At 36.2% G+C, this 13,397-nt stretch overlaps 1 protein-coding gene across 8 annotated transcripts in view; it reads right to left on the bottom strand.

Moving 5' to 3' along the window:
- Window positions 1-13,397, bottom strand: part of LOC105325512 (MYND-type zinc finger-containing chromatin reader ZMYND8) — a 34,795-nt gene that overhangs the window by 15,829 nt on the left and 5,569 nt on the right. For 3 of the 8 annotated variants that reach the window (XM_066086371.1, XM_066086364.1, XM_066086370.1), the window contains 5 exons: window positions 10,954-11,003; window positions 6,159-6,278; window positions 5,038-5,112; window positions 4,226-4,366; window positions 3,870-3,994 (listed from right to left, as the gene is read on the bottom strand). In XM_066086371.1, the coding sequence (XP_065942443.1) occupies window positions 3,870-3,994; window positions 4,226-4,366; window positions 5,038-5,112; window positions 6,159-6,192 (375 nt within the window). In that variant the 5' untranslated portion in view covers window positions 6,193-6,278; window positions 10,954-11,003. Of the gene's footprint in view, window positions 1-3,869; window positions 3,995-4,225; window positions 4,367-5,037; window positions 5,113-6,158; window positions 6,279-6,633; window positions 6,950-10,953; window positions 11,004-13,397 lie in introns of those variants that run through there. The other 5 variants (XM_066086367.1, XM_066086368.1, XM_066086365.1 and 2 more) reach the window with 5 other exon arrangements.

The raw sequence follows: 13,397 nt of genomic DNA, 5'->3' as shown, positions 1-13,397 counted from the left end.
GTAGTCGTTACGATTGTCCTTCAGCCACAAACAATACAAAAGTAGTCGTTACGACTGTCCTACCGCCACAAACAATACAGAAGTAGTCGCTACGATTGTCCTACCGCCACAAACAAAACAGAAGTATTCGTTACGATTGTCCTACCGCCACAAACAATACAGAAGTAGTCATTACGATTGTCCTACCGCCACAAACAAAACAGAAGTAGTCGCTACGATTGTCCTACAGCCACAAACAATACAAAAGTAGTCGTTACGATTGTCCTACCGCCACAAACAATACAGAAGTAGTCGTTACTATTGTCCTACAGCCACAAACAATACAGAAGTAGTCATTACGATTGTCCTACAGCCACAAACAAAACAGAAGTATTTGTACGATTGTCCTACCGCCACAAACAATACAGAAGTAGTCGTTACAATTGTCCTACCGCCACAAACATAACAGAAGTAGTCGTTACGATTGCCCTACAGTCACAAACAATACAGAAGTAGTCGATACGATTGTCCTACAGCCACAAACAATACAAAAGTAGTCGTTACGATTGTCCTACCGCCACAAACAATACAGAAGTAGTCATTACAATTGTCCTACCGCCACAAACAAAACAGAAGTAGTCGTTACGATTGTCCTACAGCCACAAACAATACAAAAGTAGTCGTTACGATTGTCCTACTGCCACAACCAAACAGAAGTAGTAGTTACAATTGTCCTACCGCCACAAACAATACAGAAGTAGTCATTACAATTGTCCTACCGCCACAAACAAAACAGAAGTAGTCGTTACGATTGTCCTACAGCCACAAACAATACGGAAGTAGTCATTACCATTGTCCTACAGCCACAAACAATACAGAAGAAGTAGTTGTTACGATTGTCCTACTGCCACAAACAAAACAGAAGTAGTCATTACTATTGTTCTACAGCCACAAACAATACAAAAGTAGTCATCACAATTGTCCTACCGCCACAAACAATACAGAAGTAGTCGCTACGATTGTCCTACCGCCACAAACAATACAGAAGTAGTCATTACTATTGTCCTACAGCCACAAACAATACAGAAGTAGTCGTTACAATTGTCCTACAGCCACAAACAATAGAGAAGTAGTCGTTACGATTGTCCTAGAGCCACAAACAATACAGAAGTAGTCATTACCATTATCCTACAGCCACAAACAATACAGAAGTAGTCGTTACCGTTATCCTACAGCCACAAACAATACGGAAGTAGTCATTACCGTTATCCTACAGCCACAAACAATACGGAAGTAGTCATTACCATTATCCTACTGCCACAAACAATACAGAAGTAGTCATTACCATTATCCTACCGCCACAAACAATACAGAAGTAGTCATTACCATTATCCTACAGCCACAAACAATACGGAAGTAGTCGTTACCATTATCCTACCGCCACAAACAATACGGAAGTAGTCGTTACCATTATCCTACAGCCACAAACAATACGGAAGTAGTCGTTACCATTGTCCTACAGCCACAAACAATACGGAAGTAGTCATTTCCATTATCCTACCGCCACAAACAATACAGAAGTAGTCATTACCATTATCCTACAGCCACAAACAATACAGAAGTAGTCGTTACCATTGTCCTACAGCCACAAACAATACGAAAGTAGTCGTTACCATTGTCCTACCGCCACAAACAAAACAGAAGTAGTCATTACGATTGTCCTACAGCCACAAACAATACGGAAGATGTCGTTACGATTGTCCTACAGCCACAAACAATACAGAGGTAGTCATTACTATTGTTCTACAGCCACAAACAATACAGAAGTAGTCATTACCATTATCCTACAGCCACAAACAATACAGAAGTAGTCGTTACCATTGTCCTACAGCCACAAACAATACAAAAGTAGTCGTTACGATTGTCCTAGAGCCACAAACAATACAGAAGTAGTCGTTACTATTGTCCTACAGCCACAAACAATACAGAAGTAGTCATTACGATTGTCCTACAGCCACAAACAAAACAGAAGTAGTCGTTACGATTGTCCTACCGCCACAAACAATACAGAAGTAGTCGTTACAATTGTCCTACCGCCACAAACATAACAGAAGTAGTCGTTACGATTGCCCTACAGTCACAAACAATACAGAAGTAGTCGATACGATTGTCCTACAGCCACAAACAATACAAAAGTAGTCGTTAAGATTGTCCTACCGCCACAAACAATACAGAAGTAGTCATTACAATTGTCCTACCGCCACAAACAAAACAGAAGTAGTCGTTACGATTGTCCTACAGCCACAAACAATACAAAAGTAGTCGTTACGATTGTCCTACTGCCACAACCAAACAGAAGTAGTAGTTACAATTGTCCTACCGCCACAAACAATACAGAAGTAGTCATTACAATTGTCCTACCGCCACAAACAAAACAGAAGTAGTCGTTACGATTGTCCTACAGCCACAAACAATACGGAAGTAGTCATTACCATTGTCCTACAGCCACAAACAATACAGAAGAAGTAGTCGTTACGATTGTCCTACCGCCACAAACAAAACAGAAGTAGTCATTACTATTGTTCTACAGCCACAAACAATACAAAAGTAGTCATCACAATTGTCCTACCGCCACAAACAATACAGAAGTAGTCGTTACGATTGTCCTACCGCCACAAACAATACAGAAGTAGTCATTACTATTGTCCTACAGCCACAAACAATACAGAAGTAGTCGTTACGATTGTCCTACAGCCACAAACAATAGAGAAGTAGTCGTTACGATTGTCCTAGAGCCACAAACAATACAGAAGTAGTCATTACCATTATCCTACAGCCACAAACAATACAGAAGTAGTCGTTACCGTTATCCTTCAGCCACAAACAATACGGAAGTAGTCATTACCATTATCCTACAGCCACAAACAATACGGAAGTAGTCATTACCATTATCCTACCGCCACAAACAATACAGAAGTAGTCATTACCATTATCCTACCGCCACAAACAATACAGAAGTAGTCATTACCATTATCCTACAGCCACAAACAATACGGAAGTAGTCATTACCATTATCCTACCGCCACAAACAATACGGAAGTAGTCGTTACCATTATCCTACAGCCACAAACAATACGGAAGTAGTCGTTACCATTGTCCTACAGCCACAAACAATACGGAAGTAGTCATTACCATTATCCTACCGCCACAAACAATACAGAAGTAGTCATTACCATTATCCTACAGCCACAAACAATACAGAAGTAGTCGTTACCATTGTCCTACAGCCACAAACAATACGAAAGTAGTCGTTACCATTGTCCTACCGCCACAAACAAAACAGAAGTAGTCATTACGATTGTCCTACAGCCACAAACAATACAGAAGTTGTCGTTACGATTGTCCTACAGCCACAAACAATACAGAGGTAGTCATTACTATTGTTCTACAGCCACAAACAATACAGAAGTAGTCGTTACTATTGTTCTACAGCCACAAACAATATGGAAGTAGTCGTTACGATTGTCCTACAGCCACAAACAATACAAAAGTAGTCGTTAAGATTGTCCTATGCACACAAACCATATGTTACTAAGATAGAGCAAAATCAAAGTTTTATCCATTTCTTTCATACAGTTTTGAATTTCCCACCCTTACTATAAAACAGTTAATACATACAAAAAATATCACATGTAACTCATGCATGACTTGGGCAGCTGTTTTGTTTGAACTGGTATTGTTGTGCTTCATATTTTAATTACCATAATACAATCAATGGCGGTAATACAACTGTGCATTCCAAGAAGAGAGCATGGTGTATTTAAAAGTATTGTATATTGTTTAGTACACTGTGTTTTAATTGACTCAAATTCCATGTGTTCTATTTGTACCTCTCCGGATCCATCGTTCCTGCCGATCTTGCGTTTTTTGGGGGGTGGGTTGGTTCCGACACTACTGACATCCACACCACTGGTTTTCTCTTCGCTGGTCGTTTTCTTCCTCTTTACAGGAGACTCTATAGTAGAACCATTGTATTGGTGAGTGGACAGAAATTAGTACAATATATTCATGATATTTATCTGTTCATAAAAAGAACAATAGTCAGAAATCAACAGACATCCTAATGTAATTTTTATTTCTATTACACCCACACCAAGTTTTCACTCAATTGACACACAAGTCATGACAAGTGCAATATCCTATCCTCCTCCAACTCTTACAAAAGAACAACTAAACATGCACACACCTACGACATCTTTTGGTGATTTTCCCTGTAGTCTCTGATTATTTTCAATCTCCCTGGCCACGGCAATCGTGGTGGTTCCATTCAAGTGAATACTACCAGTTGATAATCTGGTTCTCATCCCGCCTGCTTTCTCTGCTTCATCTGTTTCATTCACACATACAAGGGTTAAACATTAAAAATTTAAGTTCAGATTATTGAAATACAATTTAGTCTTATTCCATAGTTAAGAGCTTCATTTAATATTCCTTGCTTTAAGGCCTTCATATTCTAGGTATAGTTTTAAGTTGAATAAATTAATTATATTATCACTTATTAAATCAATGTATCATAGTATGAAAAGTCACTCAATGTTTATAGATCATGTTAGAAGTTTTGTCATCAACTGACACCTAAGTTTTTTCTTCTATAACACAGCAGAAACTGGAAACATTCAACATGTGGCTGCCTCAAATACCACGGCTGATAATGTGGTTTCATCAATATTCGCTGAATATAAATTTTTGTGGACTTTGTTGTTGAGTTGATCCGCAAAATTAAATGTTCATTGAAGTGCAATTTCTAATATCACATTATATTGGTAGATTCTATGGCCACAAATTTACCTATTCTTAAAACTGATTTTTAGAAAAATCCACAACAAAATATTAATGTAACCACATGAACTGCAGGCAGCCACAAAATGTTTCAGTGACTGCAGGAAGGAAAAAATATGCTGTGGTAGAACACTTATATCAACAATTAAACAAATCTGTATCACTGTCATGAACAGTGGGGTTACTAATAAATCTGGCCTCTTTTCTTTGTATCCTTACTTTTCTCCTTCTCTCGTTCCCTTGACCTCTCTCTGGTCTGGGATGTAGGGCGTCGCCTTAATGGAATGTCATCTGCTGGAGAAACCACACACTTACATATGTATCAATGATGTATACAGATCAATGACTTATAAAGTAGATATTAGTAAGTAATGTACTGACATTCAATACATGTATTAGTTGTATACACTTTATTCCACAACAAAGCAACACCAGGCCCACTTTCTATGGAGTCTATAAACAGTAGCAGTGATTACCCAACAGGCCTCGAAACTCTCTGATATTTTTTCTTACAGAATTGTTTTCGGTATATATATCCATCACGTAATGTATTGACAGTCAATACCAGTTGTACACACTTTATTCCACAACAAAGCAGCACCAGGCCCACTCTACGGGGTCTATAAACAATAGCAGTGATTTCCCACTGAAGTGATTGTCACATTCTCTGTTACAGAAAACACGGATTCTTTAACGGATATCCAGCATCATGAATCCTTGCCTGTTAGCAGGCTGGTGACAATAGGCTAACACACCATTCAAATACATGGATAGGATGTGTCAGCCTCTTACAGCAAGTATATGCAACCATTATAACCCTGGTTTGATTCTACATAAATTCCTTGCAAGGACATTACTTATTTAAGATAATAATAGAGTGCATTTTCCAGTAATTTCATTCCAAGCTAGTGTACTAAACATGTTTTGACTATTTGATATCCAACATCCCTTTTCTCAAACCAATCTACCATGATCAAGCCATAGTATGTTCCCTTCAGGCCTGTAGTACCGGTAATTAAAAGGACATTATTATGGTTGTATTTAACTGGAATGAATACTTTACAATTTTTGTATCGTATCAGAAAAATCTTCATCCCAATATTATGAAGCTTTATCAACCCAGAAATACATACATTATAAACAATGATGCTTAGGAAATTATAACAGCACCACTGCATGTAAATCTTGTGAATTTATACCACTAGGTCTCTCTGTAAACAATTTGTTGGATTTAAGATACAAGTAATATAATTTTCTGCAGAATACAATATAACCTAAACTCAACGATATAAAGTATCAGAATTTGAAATACATTATCGTTAAATTGTTTCCATAGTTACCTCTGGAGCGAAGAGAGTCTGTTCTGTGACTCATTGCCTTCTGGTCTCAGTCAGCTGCCAACAGATAAACACACAGCTGATTCAAATCAAAAGACGGGCATTTCACAGCTTCTCTCAATCCTATAAAAAGAACAATTGTAGACATATAAAACTATAAATAATAATACACATCTTTCTGTTGACTTTATATTGCATATTGCCTCATTCCCTATAATTTATAGGTACACATTTTAGAGTTTACATATATCCTTTTCAAGCCTTTTTAGCTAAAATAATCATAATTTTATTAGTTCATGGGGTTAATGTAAAACTTAATCCTTTCATTCATAAATACATGTATTTAATTGAATGCCGTGCAATTAAAGCATCTGTTTAACTCAATTACTCTAAGAAAATCAGCCACCTGACTCCCATTATGAACTTTCAGAATTAACCTGCTAAAGTTGTAAAAGCAATGAAAGGATCAAGTACATACTAGGGGCAGCTCTGAGACTTGTTTGGACTCAGAGAGATTTCAACATACACCTGAACGATCAAACCTCCAGTGTTCACCAAACCGGGGCAAGATAACACAGGGGCTCAGTGCTGGTCAGTGAGGAGAACGGTGCAGTCACACTCCACTGAACTCTGTATATCTCTGACACCATGTGAAGGCTGCACTGCTACACAAGTCAATAAGTGTCTGACCTAGATATTTTGGCAGCGATCTCCCCCCTGTGTATATACATAAAGTCACATGATGCCCCTACAATCAATATCAGGATATCTCAGTTTATCTTCACTCATAACCAACCTCTACCGGCCAATCAGAACAAAGTAAAGGAAACACTAGATCAACAGCCATAGAATAGGGATTGGGGCTCAAAGCGGGGGATCTTTAGAAAAATCCTCAACATGACATAAATACAATTTGAGACTGTGGCAAATGAATTCCTAGGAGTTTGTGTTTTCAGATATTAAATACATGTATATCTATTCATTATTAAGCTGAAATCTTAGTAACACTTAAATCTTTTATGCATAGAGGATAATCAACTCATAAATCTTTTAATCATATTGACATTCATTTTTAAATGATCTTGTACTTGCGGTCTACTTGTCAACTCGTGAGGAACGTATAAATGAAAATAAAGCTTATTTTTTATTTCATTGATAATCACCATTTCAGGAGAAGATCATCTCAAAAATATTAACATTTTTATCAAATTATTTTGTTATATTAACATTATTTTATATGATTAAATACATGAGAGTGTCTGCGTGCATTTAATAGGTATATAAGATATTTTGGTAAAATGCTGAACGCTTCAGAATATAACCACTCTCAAATGAACATTCATCTTTAAAATTAAGATAATTGCTGAATCTTGCTCTTTTTTTATTTAATGAAATAATATATCTAAATTACAAATCTATCATAAGAATTAACATCAAACATTATTAATTAAGGGTTGAGGAAATCTCACATCAAAGGAAATATGAAGTGTTCATATGCAGCACTGTTAAGGTGTACTATGACAAAAAAATCCCCAAAATCATCATTGCACATTTCATTTTTCGAGGTCAGTATGTTCAAGAGAATTAAAGTCTGTGGCAACTAAAGTGATGACATCAGTAGTAAATTGTCTAAGAATTTACCGTTAGGTACTAAATATTTCCATTTGTCTGAAATAAGGTTAATCAGTCCAAAACTAGCGCAAGTTTTGGTGCGCTGTAAATTGCAATATTTCAAATCGTAGGGAACTAGCTCCCAGGTCTTTAATCCGGACGCTACATTTCAATGAGCGTTTGTGGTCAACTCAACAACAAAATCCATGAAAACTGGTATTCAAGAAACATTGATACATTTCAATGAGCGTTTGTGGTCAACTCAACAACAAAATCCATGAAAACTGGTATTCAAGAAACATTGATGAAACCACACTTATCAGTCTTTCACACTGACTGGGAGTGAGATGATGAAAGAGGTTGTCACAGCTCAAGCAATACTCACTGTACAAACTAGGAGTGAAATATAGTGAAATTTTTGTCTTTGTGACAGTATTACTAGTTTTACACATAGACATTGTCTCAATAGCTGTACTACAAGCTATACGCTGACATAGGAGTTAGATGTGGTGAGAGAAATCCCCGTAACAGTACAACTAGCTTTGCACACTGACTGGAAGTGAGATATGGTGAGATTTTGTCACAAAGATTTACTTTTTTTTGTACAAGTATTACTGTAAGTTCCTTTTTTTTACATATGTATGTGAGTACAAAATTCTGCGATTCTGTTGTGTGATTAAACTTCCTGTAAAATAAAAGCATGATCTTAAAATTTAGCGAGGATTGCTTCTCATGATTTTACGCGAATATTAATTGCTTGCGTTTAAAAAGGAATCTACAGTACTAATAATAAACCCAGACTGGAAGTGAGATGTGGTGAGATTAAGTATGGTTAGCCATTCACACTGACAGGGAGTGAGATGTGGTAAGAGGTTGTCTCAGTATAATACTACAGCCATACACAGTACACAGATGGGGATTTGTTTCAGGGCATGTGATATACATGTAGAAACAGAGACCGACATTGAGATGCAGCGAGATCTATGTTTCAGTCCAAATAATACTACCTATACAAACTAAGTGGGAGTGAGATGTGATGAGATTTTAGTCGCAGTATCAGTATTTCTACTTTTGCACACAGACTGGGAGCGAGATGCAAGTAGAGTTATATGTCTCAGTTACAGTGCAATTATACACTCAGGCTCCACCGTCACCTTGAGGAAAGTTGGTGACGGCGGGGCCTGGTGACTGGGAAAGAGATGAGGAGAAATTTATGTTTGGTTACAGTATAAATGGCTATACAAACTGACCAGGAGTAAGATAGGGAGAGTTTTGCTTTAATACAAGTATCATTAAATATACAAACTGACCGTGAGTGAGATGTTCGGAGAGTTATGTCTCAGTTACATTGCAACTAGCTCTACACTATGGTGATTGGGAAAGAGATTAGGTAAGAGTTATGTCTTGTTAACTGTCCACACTGACCAGGAGTAAGATGAGAGGAGAGTTTTGCCTCAATTCAAGTGTTACTAGCCATATACACACTAACTGGGAGTGAGATGGGATGAGATAATGTCTCACTACAAGTGTCACTAACTATACACACTGACTGGGGGTGAGATGTTAGGAGAGTTATGTCTCAGTAACAGTACAACTACTGGTAGCTTAGCACACTGAGTGAGATGCGGTGAGATTTTAGTCTCAGTAACAGTATTTCTACTTTTGCACACTGACTGGAAGTGAGATATTAGGAGAGTTATGTCTTAGAGTGCAATTAGTTATACACTCTAATGACTGGGACTGGGAAAAAGATGCCGTAAGAGTTATGTCTTGTTAATTGTATACACTGACTAGGAGTAAGATAGAGGGGAGTTTTGCCTAAATTCAAGTGTTAGTAGCCATACACACACTAACTGGGAGTGAGATGGGATGAGATTATGTTACATCAAGTGTCACTAACTATACACACTGATAGGGGGTGAAATGTAGGAAGAGATATGTCTCCATAAGAATATGTTTAAAATACTTAATGGTAATTTTGTTTTAATACAAGTGTTACTAGCCATGCACACTGTATGGGCCTGAGATGTGGTGAGATTTCTTTCACAGATTAAGAATTACTGGCTTTACACACCTACTGGGAGTGGCATGTGGTGTGAGTTTTGTCTCAATACAAGTATTACTTCTATACACACTGACTAGAAAGGAGTGAGATGTGAGAGTTTTCTCTCAGTTACAGTATTACTAGCTATTCTCACTGACCAGCAGTGAGATATGGTGAGAGGTTATATCTCAACTCAGTACATTTATTATTAACAACACATACATATTAGGAGTGAGGTATGGGAGTTTTGTTTCAGTAACATTCCATGTATTACTGGCTATACTGAGTATACTCACTGACCAGCAGTGAGATATGGTGACAGTTTAATTCAATACAAGTCCATGTATTACTAATAATACATACAGATTAAGAGTAAGCTGTGATAGTTTTGTCTCGGTACAAGATTGTGATGAAACAATGCATGAACTAAATTTTTAAAAAACCATTCCTGTGAACTGGGACAGTTTAAGTAAATTCTCCTTCGCCTTATGTTGCTATGGTATAATCTAGAAGCTTTTCATACATTTTAAGACATCAGATGTGAAGTGAACTGTCATCAGTGAACACAGGGGACTGACTGATACTTGACAGGAGCTGTTCAGACTAATGGGTTACCATGGATTTAACTCAGGGTTTGATTGGCAGTTCACAAAGAAAGAGGTCTAATGAAAGACCTCATTGAAACTTACAAATAAAACCGACCAAGCTTGTTAAAGGTTCAACAAAGATGGTGCACTAATGATGCAATGTTGTGTAACAGAGGGGATGGGCTGTAAGCAACTCTGACCACAATTATACAGAAGAGGATTAAAAAAAGAGAAAATAATCTTAGGCATCTCCTTGAAATCAAAGGAATGCTGCATTATTGTGGCTATCCAAGACAACCCTCTGAATACAGCTTCATTCTTGACCCTAAATTAACGATTTTCACATGGACATTCCATCCAACCCTGCCATTTTAATTATAGAGCATCAACTGCTTGAGACTGACTGGACAATGACTTGTGTGGGGATTTACACAGATCCACAGCAACCTGTTTGCAGGCCCATTGAAGTGCTCAATATGACACCTAGTAATGTTCAACATTTTTCACCTGACAGGTGTGCAACGAAAAGGACAAAAACTTGTATTCATAAACTCACCTGACAGTGTGTTATCTAGAACACTGACTGGGGCTCACATTGGGGGAAATCTGTAAAGAAATTGTAGAAAAAAAATTAAAAATAAAAGGTTGTTCATGCTTTTATAACAAACGATTTCATAAAGCTGAAAGTATCTGAAATCTGTACATACGATACATAATTAAATAATAACTTAATCAAAATAAAGTAGTCTCATAAATTCATCATTAGTTTGTGCCAGTCAATTTAAAATGATAAATGCTACCAAAGTGCATTAGTATTAAACTCTCCGACCTCTTAATGTTACATTCTTATAAAAATGAACTTTATAAGGTCTCCATTATTGTTTTCTTTCACATTTTCTTAAACCCTGTCAAATAAAGACTTCATCATTCTTACCCATCATCGCTCGGGCCTAATTCTTCCCACAAAATTAGTCACTCGCGCATATGTCATGGTAGATTTACATACTAATGCATTACAGCACCAACCTTAACAAAGTTCCTTACCATTTTACTCCAATGCTAATGTATGTATACACAGTGAACTATGTATAAAGATGACAGCTGAAGTCAATCAATTCACAGGATTTCAGTGAGAAGTTTTTGTATAATGTACCTATTAGACTACGATGTGAGCCAGCCTTTTGTCTACACTTCAGACTTTGACTGAGTTTGAGCTCTATATTGAGTGGACAGACTCATACAAATGGGAGAAATATCATTAAAAATTCATGGAAAGGATCATGGAAATAATTTAAAATAGGTTTAATTATAAGAGATGGGAATTCAGATTAGGCCCAATAAAAAATGGAGACAGGTCTGAAGATATGAAGATAATTGCTTTTCATTATTTTACAATTCTTTAAAAAAAATAAGTATATCTGGTCTATATTGTTTAAACACTGAAAAATAATCATTTGAAACTTTTTTGATAATTTGCAAGTTAATATTTTAAAGAACAGGAAATCATTTGTATCTTATATAAAGCATTATATGTACATTGATATACCGACAGATAAAACAATACCAAAATACGTTATATATAAAATATGGTTTTTTTTTTTTTCCATTTTACGAAGGAAGTCGACTCCTAATCACATGACTAAGAACAAAACAAACATGTATACATGACCCATGAGCACATGATCAAGATCACATATATGTTCCTTTCAGACATCAATTTCAAAATAGCTCTATACTAGTATATACATCATATAAATAGTCAAAAATTGAAATATGTAAGCTCGTCTGAAAAATACTGGCCAGTTTTTTTTATATTGACCTGTTAGGATTGTTCACGACATGATATTCCCACCATTTCATTAAGGATCGCATCTGATTTCTGATTTATTGATGGTGACATAAATAAGCCTTAGCAACTCCAACACCAAGATGATGTCATAATAGACAATCAGTCTGGACATTTAATAAACAACTGACACACATTGTAGCAGTTTGCTAGTATAACAGATACAGTAAAACTCAGTTATATCAAAGTCCTAGGGACCAATTGATTTACTTCGTTATATCCGTAATTCGTTATATCCGTATAACAAATTTGTACTAATAGCTATAGCGAATTCACTATATATACATGTTTTCTTTCACCAGACTGTAATTTTTACTAATTGAGGCTAAATTAGAATAAAAATATATTACTTTGATACCTATAAATGAGCGGATTGTGAGTCCAAAAATTTATGTAAAAATAAATTTATTCAAAGTATTATCGGTATGTTAAATAGTAGTTCAAACTTTATTAAACTGAAAGAAATTTGTTATAAAAGTGTTAAATTTCGTTATCATTAACTTCTACGGGACCCAAAATCAGTTTGCTATATCCGTAAATTCATTATATCCGAATTCGCTATAACCATGAAATTTTGCAATGGTTTGTTAAATATTTCACCGGGGACTCAAAATAACTTAACTATATCTGAGAATTTGCTATATCCATGTTCATACTAAATGAGTTTTACTGTACAAGGATTTACAAATTATTATTAAAAACAGGTAGAACATCTGATTTTGTACAGAAGCATAGATTATTATGGTCAGCGGATTATCGGCAGATACTGTTTAATACTGAGGTTTTATTTTACAAAATACATGTTGACTGTGTTTTCGTTCAACAAATTATGCTAGCCAATTCGCAACAAAAATGTAAATTGCGCTTCTTTGTGTAGGGCAATATTTTGTCCTTGAGGGCTAATATAATCAATGTTGCCCTCAACCACAGTCAGTATTTGTATATTATGAACCTGTGTACCTTAACTGATTCCAATAAGTTTACCCATAGATGATACAGAGACAAATGTAGCAATCTTGGGGCCAGTACTCATTGCATTTTACAAACAACAATTTGAGGGTACATTAATGTGTGCAGGCTGCTGTCTGGTCAATCAAGACACTATACTTCATTTATTTCCATCCATTCACAACATTAAAACACCACTTGGAAGA

Source organism: Magallana gigas, chromosome 5 (genome assembly GCF_963853765.1).
Source record: "Magallana gigas chromosome 5, xbMagGiga1.1, whole genome shotgun sequence".
NCBI lineage: Eukaryota > Metazoa > Mollusca > Bivalvia > Ostreida > Ostreidae > Magallana > Magallana gigas.
The sequence above is the reverse complement of the archived record's forward strand: the minus strand, read 5'-3'. Positions and strand labels throughout refer to the sequence as shown.